Source organism: Salmo salar, chromosome ssa19 (assembly GCF_905237065.1).
Source record: "Salmo salar chromosome ssa19, Ssal_v3.1, whole genome shotgun sequence".
Taxonomy (NCBI): Eukaryota; Metazoa; Chordata; class Actinopteri; order Salmoniformes; family Salmonidae; genus Salmo; species Salmo salar.
This window is the reverse complement of record NC_059460.1, coordinates 59,834,498-59,848,813: the sequence shown is the minus strand read 5'-3', so window position 1 is coordinate 59,848,813 and position 14,316 is coordinate 59,834,498. Positions and strand designations below refer to the sequence as shown.

Below are 14,316 nucleotides of genomic sequence, written 5' to 3'. Positions count from 1 at the left end.
TGAACTGATATCTGTATTTTAATCATTTGAGTCAACCAATATACAGTATGTGTTCAACATATGCGTCTTCACTGTATTACATCGGCATTATCATAAACATTTCCTGATTGTGACTATTTTTCATAGAATCATATGTATTGTGAACCTTACTTTTTTTTGGTTATATAACTTTAGTGTCTACATAGGAAAATGTACGGCAAAAATGATTCATTATTACATTTTTAAAGCGCTGTTCGGTCAGTTTGAGTTTTCCTCATGTCTTGATCCATTGCAGTTTTTCAGCCCTCGAGACCATGAGACCTCAGTGCCTCAACTAAGCATTTGAGATATCTTGAGTCTGGGTATCCATTCCTATAGAGGGGAGACGTATTTAGGACCACAATCTACTAAACCAATTTCAACTCATCTTTTAGGCCTACCAGGGTAAGAATCTCGGATTATAGCACTGCCACTATAGTATCACTGTTGAAATTTGTTTCATATTTCAATGTCGTAGTTTTCATACTGTACATTGGACAAAAACCTCACCTGGAAATCCCTCCCTCGATGCTGGTCTTGTGTGGGATGCTACCCCAGGTCACACAATCCCTAGTGTCCCCTACTCTCACATTGAAGGTGAGGCCTCGATGAAAGGCACGTTCGAGGCAAGGCAGAAGCTTGAGAGTCGTTTCATTCAGAGGCAGGAAGGCATGGAACGTGCCCCCTTGGAAAGACCCCCCAGGGTTTGGATGGTCTTTCTGCACAGAGGTGGTATGTAGATCACGAGGAGGCGCAACATACATCTATAGGTAAGACCTCATCTACACACCCTAGACATAAAGCCTTTGTACGACTGTCATAAGGATTCTATAATGCTTGTCGACTGATGATCTCAGTGTTGATCACACGTGGCTATATACCAGGTGGATTCAAATCAAGAGCTATTGTAATATGAAACATTGCGGCAGTAATAAATATGTGTGATATAAAAGTGCAGCCTAACCAAACTCTGTCATTTCCAATCCCTTTGAACAATTCCCAATTCTCAAAGGTTAGACCTTACCCCTTGGATGCCATCAGGAATGTTGTAGGTTATCTTCAGCGTTGTATCCTTGTTGTACCCAACCAGACTGATGGACATCTCACTGCGGGTCATGGTCCCTCGGATGCCCACGACGCCCTCCTTAGATTTAGGACGTACTTTACAGTTGGGATGGATGTGATTCTGGCACAAGGCCCCACCACAAGCAGTCATAGACACAGATTCCCCAGTGGTTCCACCTACACAAGATGGACTGGCCTTCACCTCGGTGTCTTTCACATCTTGTTTCTCATTGGACCGGCTTGCCCCGTAATGTTTGGCGGTGGCGCTTTGTGGATTCATTGCATGAGACGTTGTACATTCCACGCATGATGGGCACATGGCTTTTCCACCAGCCGTCCAAGATACAGATGCCTCTGCGGTTCCACATTTACAGGACAAACCGGCATTTCCTTCGCTATGGTTCTTTTGGGTCTGCAGTCCCCTACTGTTAGGTATCTGGCTTTCCTCAGGCTTTGGCCCTGTCAACCTCTGAGCACTGTGCTCTGGTAATGCTGCTGCGCCATAATTTCCTTCTGTAACTCTTAGTGACCCCTCTGCTTTATAGGGAGCACTGATTGTCTTGAAACTCTTTTCATCTACGGGACCAGCTGCTCCTAACCGAAGCTTCAAAAGAGGCGCTTTCTTCACATCTGATTGGCTCACTCCCTCCAAGATCCCTGATGAAGCAATGTTGGTTGCAGAGGTGGTCTCCTGGTCTTGTTTGTCACTACTGGCAGAGCTCTGATGTGTTGCTGAGGAGTTTATGTCAGCGTTGGATGAAGAATCAGAAGGTGGTTTCTTAAGATCAATGGGTCTCTCTTCCATGGTCTGTTCCCCCTCTGTTCCAAAATGAAGCGTCTCTTTTAGAAATGACATCGCCCCCATGCAATCCAGTTTTGGACCAAAGATTAAAATGCTCTTAGTATTTGGCATTGGAATGATTTTCACTTTCTCCCATGTCTCTCTCACAATGGTGCATAACACCTCAACTGTCTCATTCTTCGAGTCTGACTCACCCAGCTGTGTTAACAACATCTCATGGGTGGAGAAGTCCTCGGCTACCTTGGCAATCAGCTTTTTCAGCACCTGCTGACACATCCTGACGTTGGCTGGATCTTTCCCTCTCAGATTGAGGACGACCTCATTTAATGTTTCTTTCTCCTTCATCTGCAGGTCAGAGGTTACTTCCTCTAGCAGTATGTGGAAAACATCCTTTGTGTATAACCATTGAGTTGTGGGCACCACCAGCTCTATACTGAAGACTTGCCCAGTCTCTGGGTGACTAGTAGTTTCGCCTCCTTTGGTCTTTCCAAACAGGTCTACAGCTGAGCTGCTGTCCTTTCTGACTTGTTTGGTCCTAACCTGCCCTGAGAAACTGTTGGACCGTCTCAGAGTGGAAATTGACTTGGATTGTTGGACTACGCCAGTTGGAACCGCCCTATCCACAGACATGTCCATATCATCCATTGAGTAGTCCTGAGATTCACAAAAGTTTGCTGCTTTTGTGGGTCTGGTTACATTGTTTTGTGCCAAGTTCAGAGGGGGTTTACCAGACAAAGAATCAGTGGATGATGGTTCATACCTTTTGAAGAGGGTGTCTTCCTGGAGATCCCTTGGACCAGAACTTGACATTTCAACCTTCTGACTCGTAATCCCTGAAATTGGTCCACTACCTAATTTCTGGTCATTCATTCTAATGAGTTTTGTGGACGAGAAACTATTTGTCTGGTGATCCTCAGGAGCCTTTACGTCACTCAAGCTGGACCAAGTCTCATCATCTTTAGGTTTCTCAGAACCCATGGTTCTCCCAAATGTGGCCGCCATTTTGAATTCTTTGCTCCTCACAGCCCTTTCTTTTCTAAGCTTGGTGTCAGGGACAAAGGGTAGAGACGGATCTCCCGAGAGGTGAAGTAACTCTTGACCGTGCTCCTTTGTTGTCCCTTGCATTTCCAATAGGAACTGCTTGGCCTCCGACACGTCACTTCCACTGCCCACGAGATAGACATTGGACTTGTCGTCATTGATCAGCAGCTTTGTGAATCTCTGCGTTAAGGCATTTAAAGCCTGCTGGAGCCCCAACCTGGGGAAGCTTTCCTTAGCCAACTGCTCCTTGCGAAGTTGGGCCTCTTTGTCTTGGTACAGCAAGCCCAGCTCCTCATGCGCAAGCCTTAGACGCTCCACACCTCGCCCAGTGGCCCCAGCCTTTTGCTGCAGGTAGAGGGTGGTGATATCCCTGGTGGCGACATCCAGTATCTCTACTCCATGCCTGTCGAGGATGTTCTGGTACTCACCCGAGCAGTGCTTTCGGAGGTATCGGAAGATGTCTGAGTCTATGACCATTGAGAAGTCCTCCATTGAGGTTCCCTTCTCTAATGCCACTGCATCCTCTATGTCATTGGTGTAAGATGTATGCAATGCCCCCGCCTCCTCTCTATGATTGGTGTATGATGTGTACAATGCATCCGTCCCCTTTCTATCATTTGTGTAAGATTCTTGAAGAAGGGCACGATTACTCTCAGAGGCTCTGCTGGAACCGTTCCCCAGATCCAGTCCGTTGGCCTGTCCTGAGGTCTCAGTGTCCTGCTGTCTTTCTGTTCGTCCTTGAGCAGAGTTGTACCTTTTGTCATCCTTGGTGGTCTCAGCTTTAAGGGAATGGACATCTTTTGAGGTCTGTGAATTGAAAAGTCTCAGCAGACACTTGGTCAGGATTTGGACTTCTGTGTAGCGACCTTTGAAAGTGCAGAGGTCAGCCTGAATGTGAAAGGTGCATTTTATGTCGCAGGCATTTTTGAGGATGTCAGATATCCATGTTTTCCCCCCATTCAATTTGCTGTAGTCCACTGTCACAGCTGTGTCCACAAAGAGCTGAAAGATTGAATGAAGAAGAGTGAGACTAGGATGTGACTAAAAAGATGAGATGTTTAGATGATTTATTCGCTTGCCTTACCTCATCTGGGTCCATTTCTTTGCTGTGCAAACTCACACTTAGCTCATATTGCTTGTCATTCACTGATAATGTGTGATTCTGATGTTCAACCACTCTCCGAGCCACTGCGTGTCATGTAGAATTAAAAAAAGACAACAAATATTACGTTCAAATATTACTCCTCAAGGACACAGTGTAGGCTACCTGAATATGCATTATAGGATGAGCTCTATAGGATGTCCCTTATCAAGATAATTGCATGTCAGACCCATCAATCAGCTAAATCAGATATGTGTAGTATACACACAAAACATATTGTAATCTTCAGTACTTTTCCTCGTAAGGTTCTTTATGTTTTACTTATCGTACTATCTACTTCCTTCATTTTTTCCGAAGCCCACGGATCGACCTCTAACCTTCACTGTCCTCAAAGGTAATGAAGGCACAGCCAGGCGTTGTCTTGGAGACCCTGACAGATGAAATGTCCCCTCCTCCATTCCTCTTCCGCAGGAAATGAATGTAGAGCTTGTCGATCAGTCTGTTTTTACTGATATCTAGGGGTAACCCACACACTCTGACCGTTCCACCCTCCTTCGCCATCCTTGTTATTTATCTGTAAGAATAGGCAAGGCCAAGGGAATCCACAGTAAACAACGTTTTGCCAAATGTTGAAATTGCAATCACTGATCACAAACTAATCAATTCAACATTTTTGAAAGAGTATACAGTTATAATAGCAGCTGATTATTGAAACCCTCAGATTTCAGTCATTTCAATATCATATTATCAATGATTCTGACACGTAAGTGTAAATACATATTTATTGACGAAATAATTTCAGAACAAGACTACGTTAGGCAGGCCTGAATAATTGCTTCCATACACGCTGTGCACAAAGCTATGAACAAATCATAAAGCAATCTGTCTGTGTAAATCACTCCATGTTTAATTAAAAAAAAGTTAACTATGTTGATTTGCATTGCTGGTAATTCAAGTCATGATGTTGTGGCTCGCAAAACATAGGCCAATCCATTACCTGGATAAGAGCCAAATATGATATAGCCTAACGCACCTTCAGGCCTACAACATTGCAAATATATTTGATATTTGAGCAATTTATTAAAATCTTTGGATATTACCTTTCTTTTGTGTGCGTTTGTCCTAGATTCAAATATGAAACGAAATATGTTATCAGAGCAAAATTACGAACTGTTGCTTGCAAATCTGAGAGAGATAATTCTCGGTTCTCAAGAAATGGAAAGTGAAAGGACTGCGTGAAGGAGTCAATGACAGCGTCAAAAACATAAAAACAGCAACTATTTTTTTGTGAGAACAGAAAAGGGAACATTAGCGTTATCAAGTTCCATTCGAAGTTTTTAGATAAATTTTTGTGGGAATATATTTTATTTTTTGGAATACATCAAAGTACAATTTCCTCGACGGTAAAATAACTGACACGGTGTGAGCACACCTACCACAAGAGGTCGCCATTACATCACGGAAAGCTAAAGATGGGCTCAATTCCAATGATTTATATATACACTAGATAACCAATTGGGGGCGCTGTATTGAATTCACGGCGCCTCCATCTTGGCACTCCCACCCATTACAAAAAATATTTTGGAAGCCATAGAAATGCTTTTATTAATGTCTACATTCGTTTTGCAACTTTTATTCTATTACAGAAATCATAATACATACTTTTAAATTATATTATGTGAGCTAACCATAAAATTGTCCTTAAAGTATACTTTTTTGAGATTTAAAGTATCATTTTTGAGATTATTAATGTTACTGTCCCACTAAAACAAAAATAAATATTTAAATACATGTAATTTTAAATACATGTCCTTGAAACATTTAATTGAAATACTGTAGAATCCATTCATTCCTATGGAGGACTGCTCCTACTGGGGAATGACAAAATGGCCGACCGATGGCCTCAAAGCCACTCGATGACCAATACATACAGCAGCATCAGCAATCCAGGGTTTATCATTGCTCAATTCACCCCCAGTGGCTACAATGATGCACAAAAACAGTCCACAGGAAGCCCGAAGTTAAATACAATTCCATTTCAACTTTCTGTGCAGGTGGGCAGGAAGCTTGGTCATAATGAGGTTGGAAGTTTGAGACAAAATATATAGATTTGATTTTTATTTAGTCACTTGCAATGTATAGTGAAATTCTTAAGCTCTGAGCTCCAACCGTGCAATTGTGAATGAAACAATAAAACATAAACAAATGTATAATAATAACATATTCAGTATATGTTCACAACTGTGACATTGATAAATAAAAATGTCCATTGGGGTGTGGGCAGGGTAATTGGGGGAGGGGGGTCGGGGTGGGGCTATCTGCTAAATGACTAAAATGTAAATGTGTTCAGCATGATAAGTGTCCTTTGGGGTGGGGGCATGGTAGATGCCTGTTGAGGGGAGGGAAAGTTTCCAAATGGGGAAATGCAGGGAGTCACCACCTTCTTGTGCCTTCTTCACCATTGTGTCTGTGTAGTTTGTGTAGTTTGACCATTTCAGCTCCTCAGAGGTGAACTTGACGTTTTGTAGGTCTCCACGGAGGCCCCTTTGATAAGGATGGAGGCTTGGCCATCCTGGTTCCTCCTGAAGTCCATTCAGCTCATTTGTTTGGCTGACATTGAGGGAGAGGTTCTCTATGTGCTCAAGTGTTACATAAAGATTTCTGTCAAACTGTCTAGTAGTCATTTTCTCATTGCGTTAGAAAAGTTGTCTTAATGTCTTTGTTTGCCAAAAGGCATCCTGTTTTTTTGTTTGATTTTTAGATCTCAATTTATGACATTGAAACAGCCTAAGAAGGTTCACTGAAACCCTTCCAACCTAAGAACTTGAATTCCATTGACGATTAATAGTGAATATCTGGGCAATATACTGTACTGTGGCCTACCATTGAACAACCTTGACCAGCACTCAGTGGAGTTGTTGGCAGAGCTTGTACAATGGCGCTATGTTCCACCACGTCAATGCCTGAGAACAGAAGATACAGGAGATCTATAGAACAGATTACTGTAGCCCACATGGGGACTGTTACCATGATAATGTGTGTAGGTCACGAGTGTTGCACATACATGAGTAAACATAGGCACGCTGTGTTCCAACTCTACACAAATGCAATGAACTACCATTGAATACTTTTTCATTTCTTCCTTTACCATACGTCAGTAGGCTATAGCGGTCTACTATGCTTTATTGACACATGGTGTTTTTCTTCATCAATATAACTAGGGCGGCAGGAAGCCTAGCGGTTAGAGCGTTGGGCCAGTAACCAAAAGGTCCCCAAAATGTGACAAATCTGTCGACGTGCCCTTGAGCAAGGCACTTAAACCTAATTTCTCCAGGGTTGCCTTTGATAATGGCAGACCCTAGTCATGGCCCCACTCTCCAAGGGTATCTCATGGGGAGTTGGGATATGCAAAAAAAAAAAAAAAAATTCCACTCTCCACATACATAGGACAAATATAAGCACCCACCAATGAGAAAATGTATGTATATTCTATGCTAGTATACAAAGAGCGTTATACCCTGTGTCAGTACATGGCTGATAGCGCGTAGCCTAATCTACGCACGTAAACCGTGTAGCCGCCTCCTATGTTGTCGCGTCACTGGGACGCAGTTGGACGTCATCGCGGCTGTCGCTCTCCTTGGTTTTGACGCCCATGGTGGGGGAGTTGGAATGCATTTAATTCATCTGCCCCCGCTACCCGGCGAGGCGAAGCAAATGTCCCGTCGCCGACACAAGAATGCGGTAGCCGGGCACCACCAACCACTCAGGACGAGGGGCACAGAGCTGACCATTTGAAAACACATGTTCACCGGTATAATTCTTTGATGTCATAATATCGTCTATCTATTCTCTCTGTTCTGCCTAATATTGATTTTGTCTTTTGATCCCCTGGCGCGCAAACCCCCAAAAAATGCACGGTCAATGTACCCAAATCGGACAGTGGACTGGGTTGCGCTACGGACCTTCAAGGGTAACCTTTAGTCGCATTAATAATAGCTGTTCGAGTGTATATTTAGACAGCTTAGTCAGTGGATATGTACTATAAATAAGGGGACAAGTGTGGGAATGGAAATCAGCGTTTATCAGTCATCTGATGAGGTGCGTTGGAACAGTTGTATTGGCATGTGTAAAATTAGATCTGTATTTGATTTTACGCAGGCTGTATCAGCAAAGTGTCTTTGATCGGCCTGGGAATAGCTCTAATCTAACACTGTTTTTCAAAAATGGGCAGGACGTTTTGTTTTTCTTTTGGGATTGCAATGCGCAAATGTTGCAGCACTGCGCTGCTCTTTACACTTTAATTATTGAATCTGCAGTTGCACTTCTGCTTTGCTGATGGGGAGATTTGTTCACGTAAGAGTTCTATGTTGTAACGGTCTGGGTTTAAAACGCATATAGGCACCATTGCATAGGCCTATAAAATCCAACCATATAAACTAACAAAGCTGTTACTTTAAATCAACAAACAGCAGCAGCCAATATGCTATTTCAATGGGTTGCAACATTTACTAAGACTGTATCATTTGTCATGACTATTTATTAGGTTACTTAGACCTAATTATTATTTATTTGTTGCTATGATTGATTTTAGGAACGCTTGGGACACTAGGGAATATTGAACCAATTGACTGCTCTCCGTTGGTCCACTTATGGTCAAGATATGCAGTGTGATGTAATATCCTTGTGGCCCAGCCCTCTTTCTCCACTCCAGTTACAGCAAGGCTGCAACAGTAGTGCCTTGTGCCTGCTTGAAGCCTAGCTCTTATGTCAAAATGGCATCATTCCAAGGTTTAGGCTGTGGGCTGTATCCTAGGGGGCGCCACGTTAATCTATTGAATGAATGTGGAGATGTTCAGCATTTGAATATTGCCAAGTGTAGGCCTAGTGTGTTGTTTATTGATAAAGTTGTGCAGATATTATGTTATTCCACTATAGCTTAATAATTCAAGTGACATCTTTCAAAAACGATTGGGATGCTACATTTTTCCACACTTGCCATAAACTGTATGTGAATGTCCTCCTTGTTGTTTTTCTCTTCGATACATTCCATTTGGTATCTCAGACCCATTTTCTTATCTCAACTCCACATCTCTTCCTTTCCTCCTGTAGTAATTCTTAAATCCCAGAGTCCAGTCCTAAGGACTTAGTCTGGGCTGGTTGTAAGTTCTCCCCATTTCCGCCGCCTTACGTTGTTGCAATTTAAAGCTCATTAAGCTTGCTCAATGGAAAGTCTCCATCGAAAGGCCTTTTAAGTCACAGATTTAATAACAGGTTTAATCAAGGTCTGTGCAACACATCAACCCATAATGTTGTACTTTTACTTTTTATTTGTGGAGTTTGGACCAGAGGCATACAAGCAATGACATGACATGATGACAGAGGGTGATAAGACAATTTTTCACATTCAGGATTCAAGATGTCAGCCAAAAGCACACCACAGTGGTTCACAAAATGTACAGTACCGTTGGCCTATAGTACACAGGGGCAATATTTTTTGCTAGGTCCCAGTCTTAAGCCACAAATCAAAAGGAAGCCACTAGTAGGTTTTGACCACCATGGTAAACACTGGCATGACTCACTTTGTTCAACCGTCTCTTTTGTCCCCCTGTCCTCTTATCTTCCTCAGGTGTGGGCGAGCCACCGTCCCACCGCTCCCCAAACATGGCTGCCTCATCTGTCCCTTCCACGACCCCGGTCCCGTCCCCTCCCAAACGCTTCCTGGTTCTCTTCGACTTCGACGAGACTATCGTCAACGAGAGCAGCGACGATGCAGTGGTGCGCGCCGCCCCGGGCCAGCAGCTCCCCGATTGGCTGAGACACTCGTACCGCGAGGGCTACTACAACGAGCAAATGCAGCGCATCCTGGCCTACATGGCTGAGCAGGGCGTCACTGAGGACTCAATTCGCTCCAAGGTCGAGCAAATTCCCCCCACGCCCGGCCTTCTCACTCTCTTCCAGTACCTCCAGTCCCGCAAGCAGGACTTTGAGTTGGTGGTGGTCTCCGACGCAAACATGTACTTCATTGAGGCATGGCTGGAGAGGGCTGGGGCTCGCCACCTCTTCCACAGGATCTTCACCAACCCGGCCAGCTTTGACGCTCAGGGGCGCCTGGTGCTCCTGCCCTTTCACGCCCACGGCTGCCAGCGCTGCCCCGATAACATGTGCAAGCAGGTGATTGTACGGGAGTACCTGTCACGGCGGCAGCAGGAGCGCGGCGGCTGCCCCTTCCAGAGGGTGTTCTACGTGGGGGACGGGGCCAACGACATTTGCCCCATGCTGGCCCTGGGGCCCCGCGACACGGCCTTCCCCAGGAGGCACTTTCCCATGCACCGGCTGCTGCAGGAGATGCAGGACGCTGGGACGGAGGGCCTTAAGGTCAGCGTGGTGCCCTGGGCCAGCGGGCAGGACGTGGTGGACTGCCTGAACAGGCTGGAGGAGGAGAGATGAGATGGAGAAAGGACACTGCAGCTAGACAGGTACCAGATTGTGTGCTGTCAGTACAAACAAATCTGGGACCAGGTATAGCACATAGAAGCAGGGTAGGAATGAACAGATAAGGGCACCCCCAAAAGTTACTGTTAAAAGTATTAAAGTGTAGGAGGAAAATGACATTACGCATGTCCAGTGTTTTTAAGCAAGTGCTAGAGAGCCAAGAATATGTTTGTAAAAGACTAAAGAAGACTTGACTTATTGCAAATTATGCTCCCATGTGCTTCATTGCCAACGTTTTGACCTGAGGTAGACCTAAGGGTCGAAACAATATCAATAAAGCACACGGAAGCATTGATGATAAAGAAGGATAGAATACTTCAGTGTGATTGCAGTGTGCATAGTCTTCCCTTTTGGTTAGCAGTACTACTGTAAGCATTAAGAATATTAATTTTGGGTTAACAGTACCATCTCTGTAGGCATTAAGAATATTCATTTTGGTCCAGTCCACTACTTTGTAGGACACCTCCAGGAGTTAATGTGTCATTTGCACCTTGGGATACAAGGGTTCTAATCTTCCCACTTGGTGCTTGATGGCTGCAGTATGTGTGGGCTTTTGTTCTACCCCAGTTCTAAAACATCCTGCAGGTATAGTGCTTTATAAGTTGTTATAAGCATATATGAGCCTTTATAATGTCTTATAGTAAGGCTTAATCAATCATGATGAGTAGATTATTGTTGAAATAAAATGGGCTGTTGGCTTGGGTATAAAAAGCCTGTCTGCACACTCTAGCTTTTCAAGATCAGGGTTGGTAACTATTGGGTTGAAGACACTGGCCGTGTCCAAATGCCCATACTAGCGTACTAAATAGTATACAAAAAAGATAGTGTTATAGCATGTGAAATTTAAAACATAGTACTACGAATGTGTCATCTAATACGCGATTGCGTTGACTCCGGCCATTCGTTCGTTTTGGTACACCGCATCAATTTATCTCATTATCCGCCGTTTTCAAACATGTGAGTCGGGAAAAAGATGGTGAATTCTACTAGATCAGACGTCGAAATGAGTATGCAGTTTAAGTATATTGTACTTCTACTATGGGTATTTAGACACAATCAATGTTCTTTACATGGTCCAGGAGTGTGAGCGCTGTTTTGTCCCGGCCCAGCCTTAACACACCTCATTCTGCTAATAAAGTAAGTGATGACTGGTTGACATAAGTTGACTAATAGAATCATGTGTTCTAGTAGTGTCTGGTACAAAAGCCCACACACACCGTGGCTATCCAGGACAAGGCTTGGGATAGAATGACACGGAGATAGACGCCACTGACGCTCTGGCACACACTCGCTGACACCTAATATACAAGGGCAATGTACACCGACTCGAGATGCAAAGTGAAGCCCGTGCACCCGCGCTGCACCTCTTTGTACAGTACACCCTCACATTGTGAGAAACCCATGAAACACTTGAGACATGAGACATTGGAATCTGTGTGTGGTCCCATGTCTATCATTCTATTGACATTGGAGTGTCTCAATCCCTCCTCCCCCCCTGCTATAACTTTCATGGTCTCCTCAGACATTTGAACCTATTGGCTTTCCTTGAACATCCCCATCTCCAGTGATAACTCTTTCATTGAGCTCTGAGACTTGACAGGGGAGACTATTAACTAATTGAGTCAACAACCCTCTATATCTGGCCTGCTATCCACCCAAAAAAGGCAGAGAATCAACTAATGTCCTCCAGAAATGGTTATTGGAGACTTGTTATCGAATTATAGGGGATGCCTGGAGATGGTGGTGGGTTCTACCAGAAGAAACCAGGGCATTCCCGTAAGCATTCAAATATGAACATCTCCTCCAGTGATAGAAATACTACCTTGGTACAGCACACTATTTCAGTGCAACCTCACATACTGAGTCTATGTGCATGTCTATGTAATTTGAACCCTATACAAGACAAGTGTGTGCTCAAAGTCGTAAATCACTGTGAACAAAAGGCTGGTTTGAGTGTTTGTAACTTTGACCCTGAGGCGACAAACAAACAAAAATCCAAAAGGCTTCCTTGAAAATGAACAAACCTGCATGTTGATGTGTTAATGTCGTCAAAGAAAGTGCCTTTGATGAGATAGCAAATTATGAATCAGTGTTACAGCACTTGTTGGTTAAATTTGTCTCCGTTGTAACAATATAATCTCTCATCCAACCATAGGCCTACTCATAGGTCAAATACGTTCAAATACTTGTGCTGCGCTTGATTTGGTTTGTCCGGTACAATGGGACAAATGGAATAGTCCCAAAAGTGTGAACTTCAAATCAAGGTGAATAAAGCGCACCTCAAATACTTTCAAGCATCGGTCATCCTCAAGTATTTGAAGGTCTTGGAGCTACTGTATGTAATTGATCCAGCTCTGGTTGCCTTAAGCCTCCATGTTCAGGATGGTAGCAAAAGAAGTTGGCGAGTAGAAACAGATTTGACCAGCAGGATAACGCACAGGCCTCAATAGATCCTGTCTGTAGCTTGGTCTCTCAGGGAGCGATGAACGATGTATAGAGCATTCTGTAATAGAGCAGGAATAGCTGCTGATACAAATAGTGTTTATTTGCATATATTATTTGCATATCAGCTACATTGCTGTGACCCATGATCAGCATATGATCAGTAAATCACATTGGAGATCATTGATTTGCTCTGTCAGAATATTTTGAAATATTGGAGTATGATAGTGAAAGAGATTAAAGTATTTTAGTAGTTTGATGATAGCCATAGTGGGACTTCACTTTAGCTATCAGTCGAATATGTAATACACTATGCTGAGGATGGTGGTGGTGTTGTGTGTATTCTGTGATCACTAGATAATACATAATTGACCTGTAACTTGACCTGTAACTGCAATCCAGACATTAAGCTTGGCATAGAAGAATATCCTTGTTTGAGTTTTGTGCAATAACTGGCTTTATGTTCACAGTATAGGGTTAAGTGAAGAGAACGAGAGGAAGTGTAATAATGTGAAACTCTTATCCCCAATGTGTCCTGCACCTACGGACCGTTTTCACTATATAATCTCACCTCGACTTTCACTGAAATGTGTTACAAATGTTGGTAGATGTGTTATAGCCCCACTTAAACCAAAATAGCCAGTGTTTTGGGGGCTCCTCTTGGCTAATATATTCATTTCTCTTTGAAAATGACATCTGTGTGTGTTTGTGTGTTCTGGTGTTCTACTTGTTTTGACCGGCATTACTCCTCCTGCAATACTGAACTGACTGATCCTCACTGTTCTACTTTAAGAGACGTTATGCTGTGTACTTCATGTTTTAGCCTGTTTGTCTTTAATCTAAAAATCAAAGAGACCATGTGTGTAATGTACCATTGTAATAGTAACAGGAATATAAAGCCATCAACTAACTGAGCAGATTTTCCTGATTTATTTTCATCCGTATTCAGTGCTTCAAGTCTTGAATAGGAAACTTAATGGAGAATGAGTTGAATATATATTCGATGAATGTAGTTAAAGTGTTGGCACTGTATGACCAATTGTAATTCCCATGCTTTGGAATGTGTCAACAATTAAAACAATATTTTTTATTTGAAACAGCAAGCTATGGGCTCAATAAGCATACCCATGCACATAGGTATTATTTCCACAAGGTGGCGCCAGTTGAATATGTTTCTGCCAAACGACTGAACGTAGACTACAATACAGTACTAGTGGATAAACGCTAACGTAAGGAAAATGGAATAGAATCGACTGTCAGAAGTCAAAGGTGGCGTTCCAGTTCACCAAAAGATTGCTATATCATATGGATGTTGTTCCTGAGATGTCAAATTGTTCTGCAGGCATTGTAAGAT

The 14,316-nt window shown here is 43.2% G+C and overlaps 2 protein-coding genes across 4 annotated transcripts; one reads left to right on the top strand and one right to left on the bottom strand.

Moving 5' to 3' along the window:
• Positions 1–5,403, bottom strand: LOC106579159 (uncharacterized). Of its 2 annotated transcripts, none has more exons than XM_014158765.2 (6): positions 5,129–5,403; positions 4,406–4,602; positions 4,011–4,114; positions 1,043–3,928; positions 529–737; positions 1–351 (listed from the first exon to the last, which is right to left on the bottom strand). In XM_014158765.2, exons 2-6 carry the CDS (start codon positions 4,587–4,589, stop codon positions 279–281), a joined length of 3,456 nt encoding a protein of 1,151 aa, XP_014014240.1. In that variant the 5' UTR covers positions 4,590–4,602; positions 5,129–5,403; the 3' UTR covers positions 1–278. The 2 variants fall into 2 exon arrangements, with proteins under 2 accessions (XP_014014240.1, XP_045558524.1); XM_045702568.1 differs by having other exon boundaries at positions 4,359–4,602; positions 5,129–5,247.
• A 2,226-nt stretch (positions 5,404–7,629) lies between these two features.
• LOC106579160 (probable phosphatase phospho1) lies at positions 7,630–13,876 on the top strand. Of its 2 annotated transcripts, none has more exons than XM_014158766.2 (2): positions 7,630–7,839; positions 9,655–13,876. In XM_014158766.2, the coding sequence occupies exons 1-2, from the start codon at positions 7,830–7,832 to the stop codon at positions 10,473–10,475; spliced, it is 831 nt and encodes a 276-aa protein (XP_014014241.1). In that variant the 5' UTR covers positions 7,630–7,829; the 3' UTR covers positions 10,476–13,876. The 2 variants fall into 2 exon arrangements, with proteins under 2 accessions (XP_014014241.1, XP_014014242.1); XM_014158767.2 differs by lacking the exon at positions 7,630–7,839 and adding an exon at positions 7,879–8,126.
• The last annotated feature ends 440 nt before the right edge of the window (positions 13,877–14,316 follow it).

Bases quoted from the DNA above. Each gene is read 5' to 3' on its own strand.
- LOC106579159 (XM_014158765.2), bottom strand. From the start codon at position 4,589: ATGGCGAAGGAGGGTGGAACGGTCAGAGTGTGTGGGTTACCCCTAGAT. The intron at 4,115-4,405 runs GTTAGAGGTCGA...CATGACACGCAG, and splicing joins TACCTTTGAGGACAGTGAAG to TGGCTCGGAGAGTGGTTGAA. The intron at 3,929-4,010 runs GTAAGGCAAGCG...TCAATCTTTCAG, and splicing joins AAGAAATGGACCCAGATGAG to CTCTTTGTGGACACAGCTGT.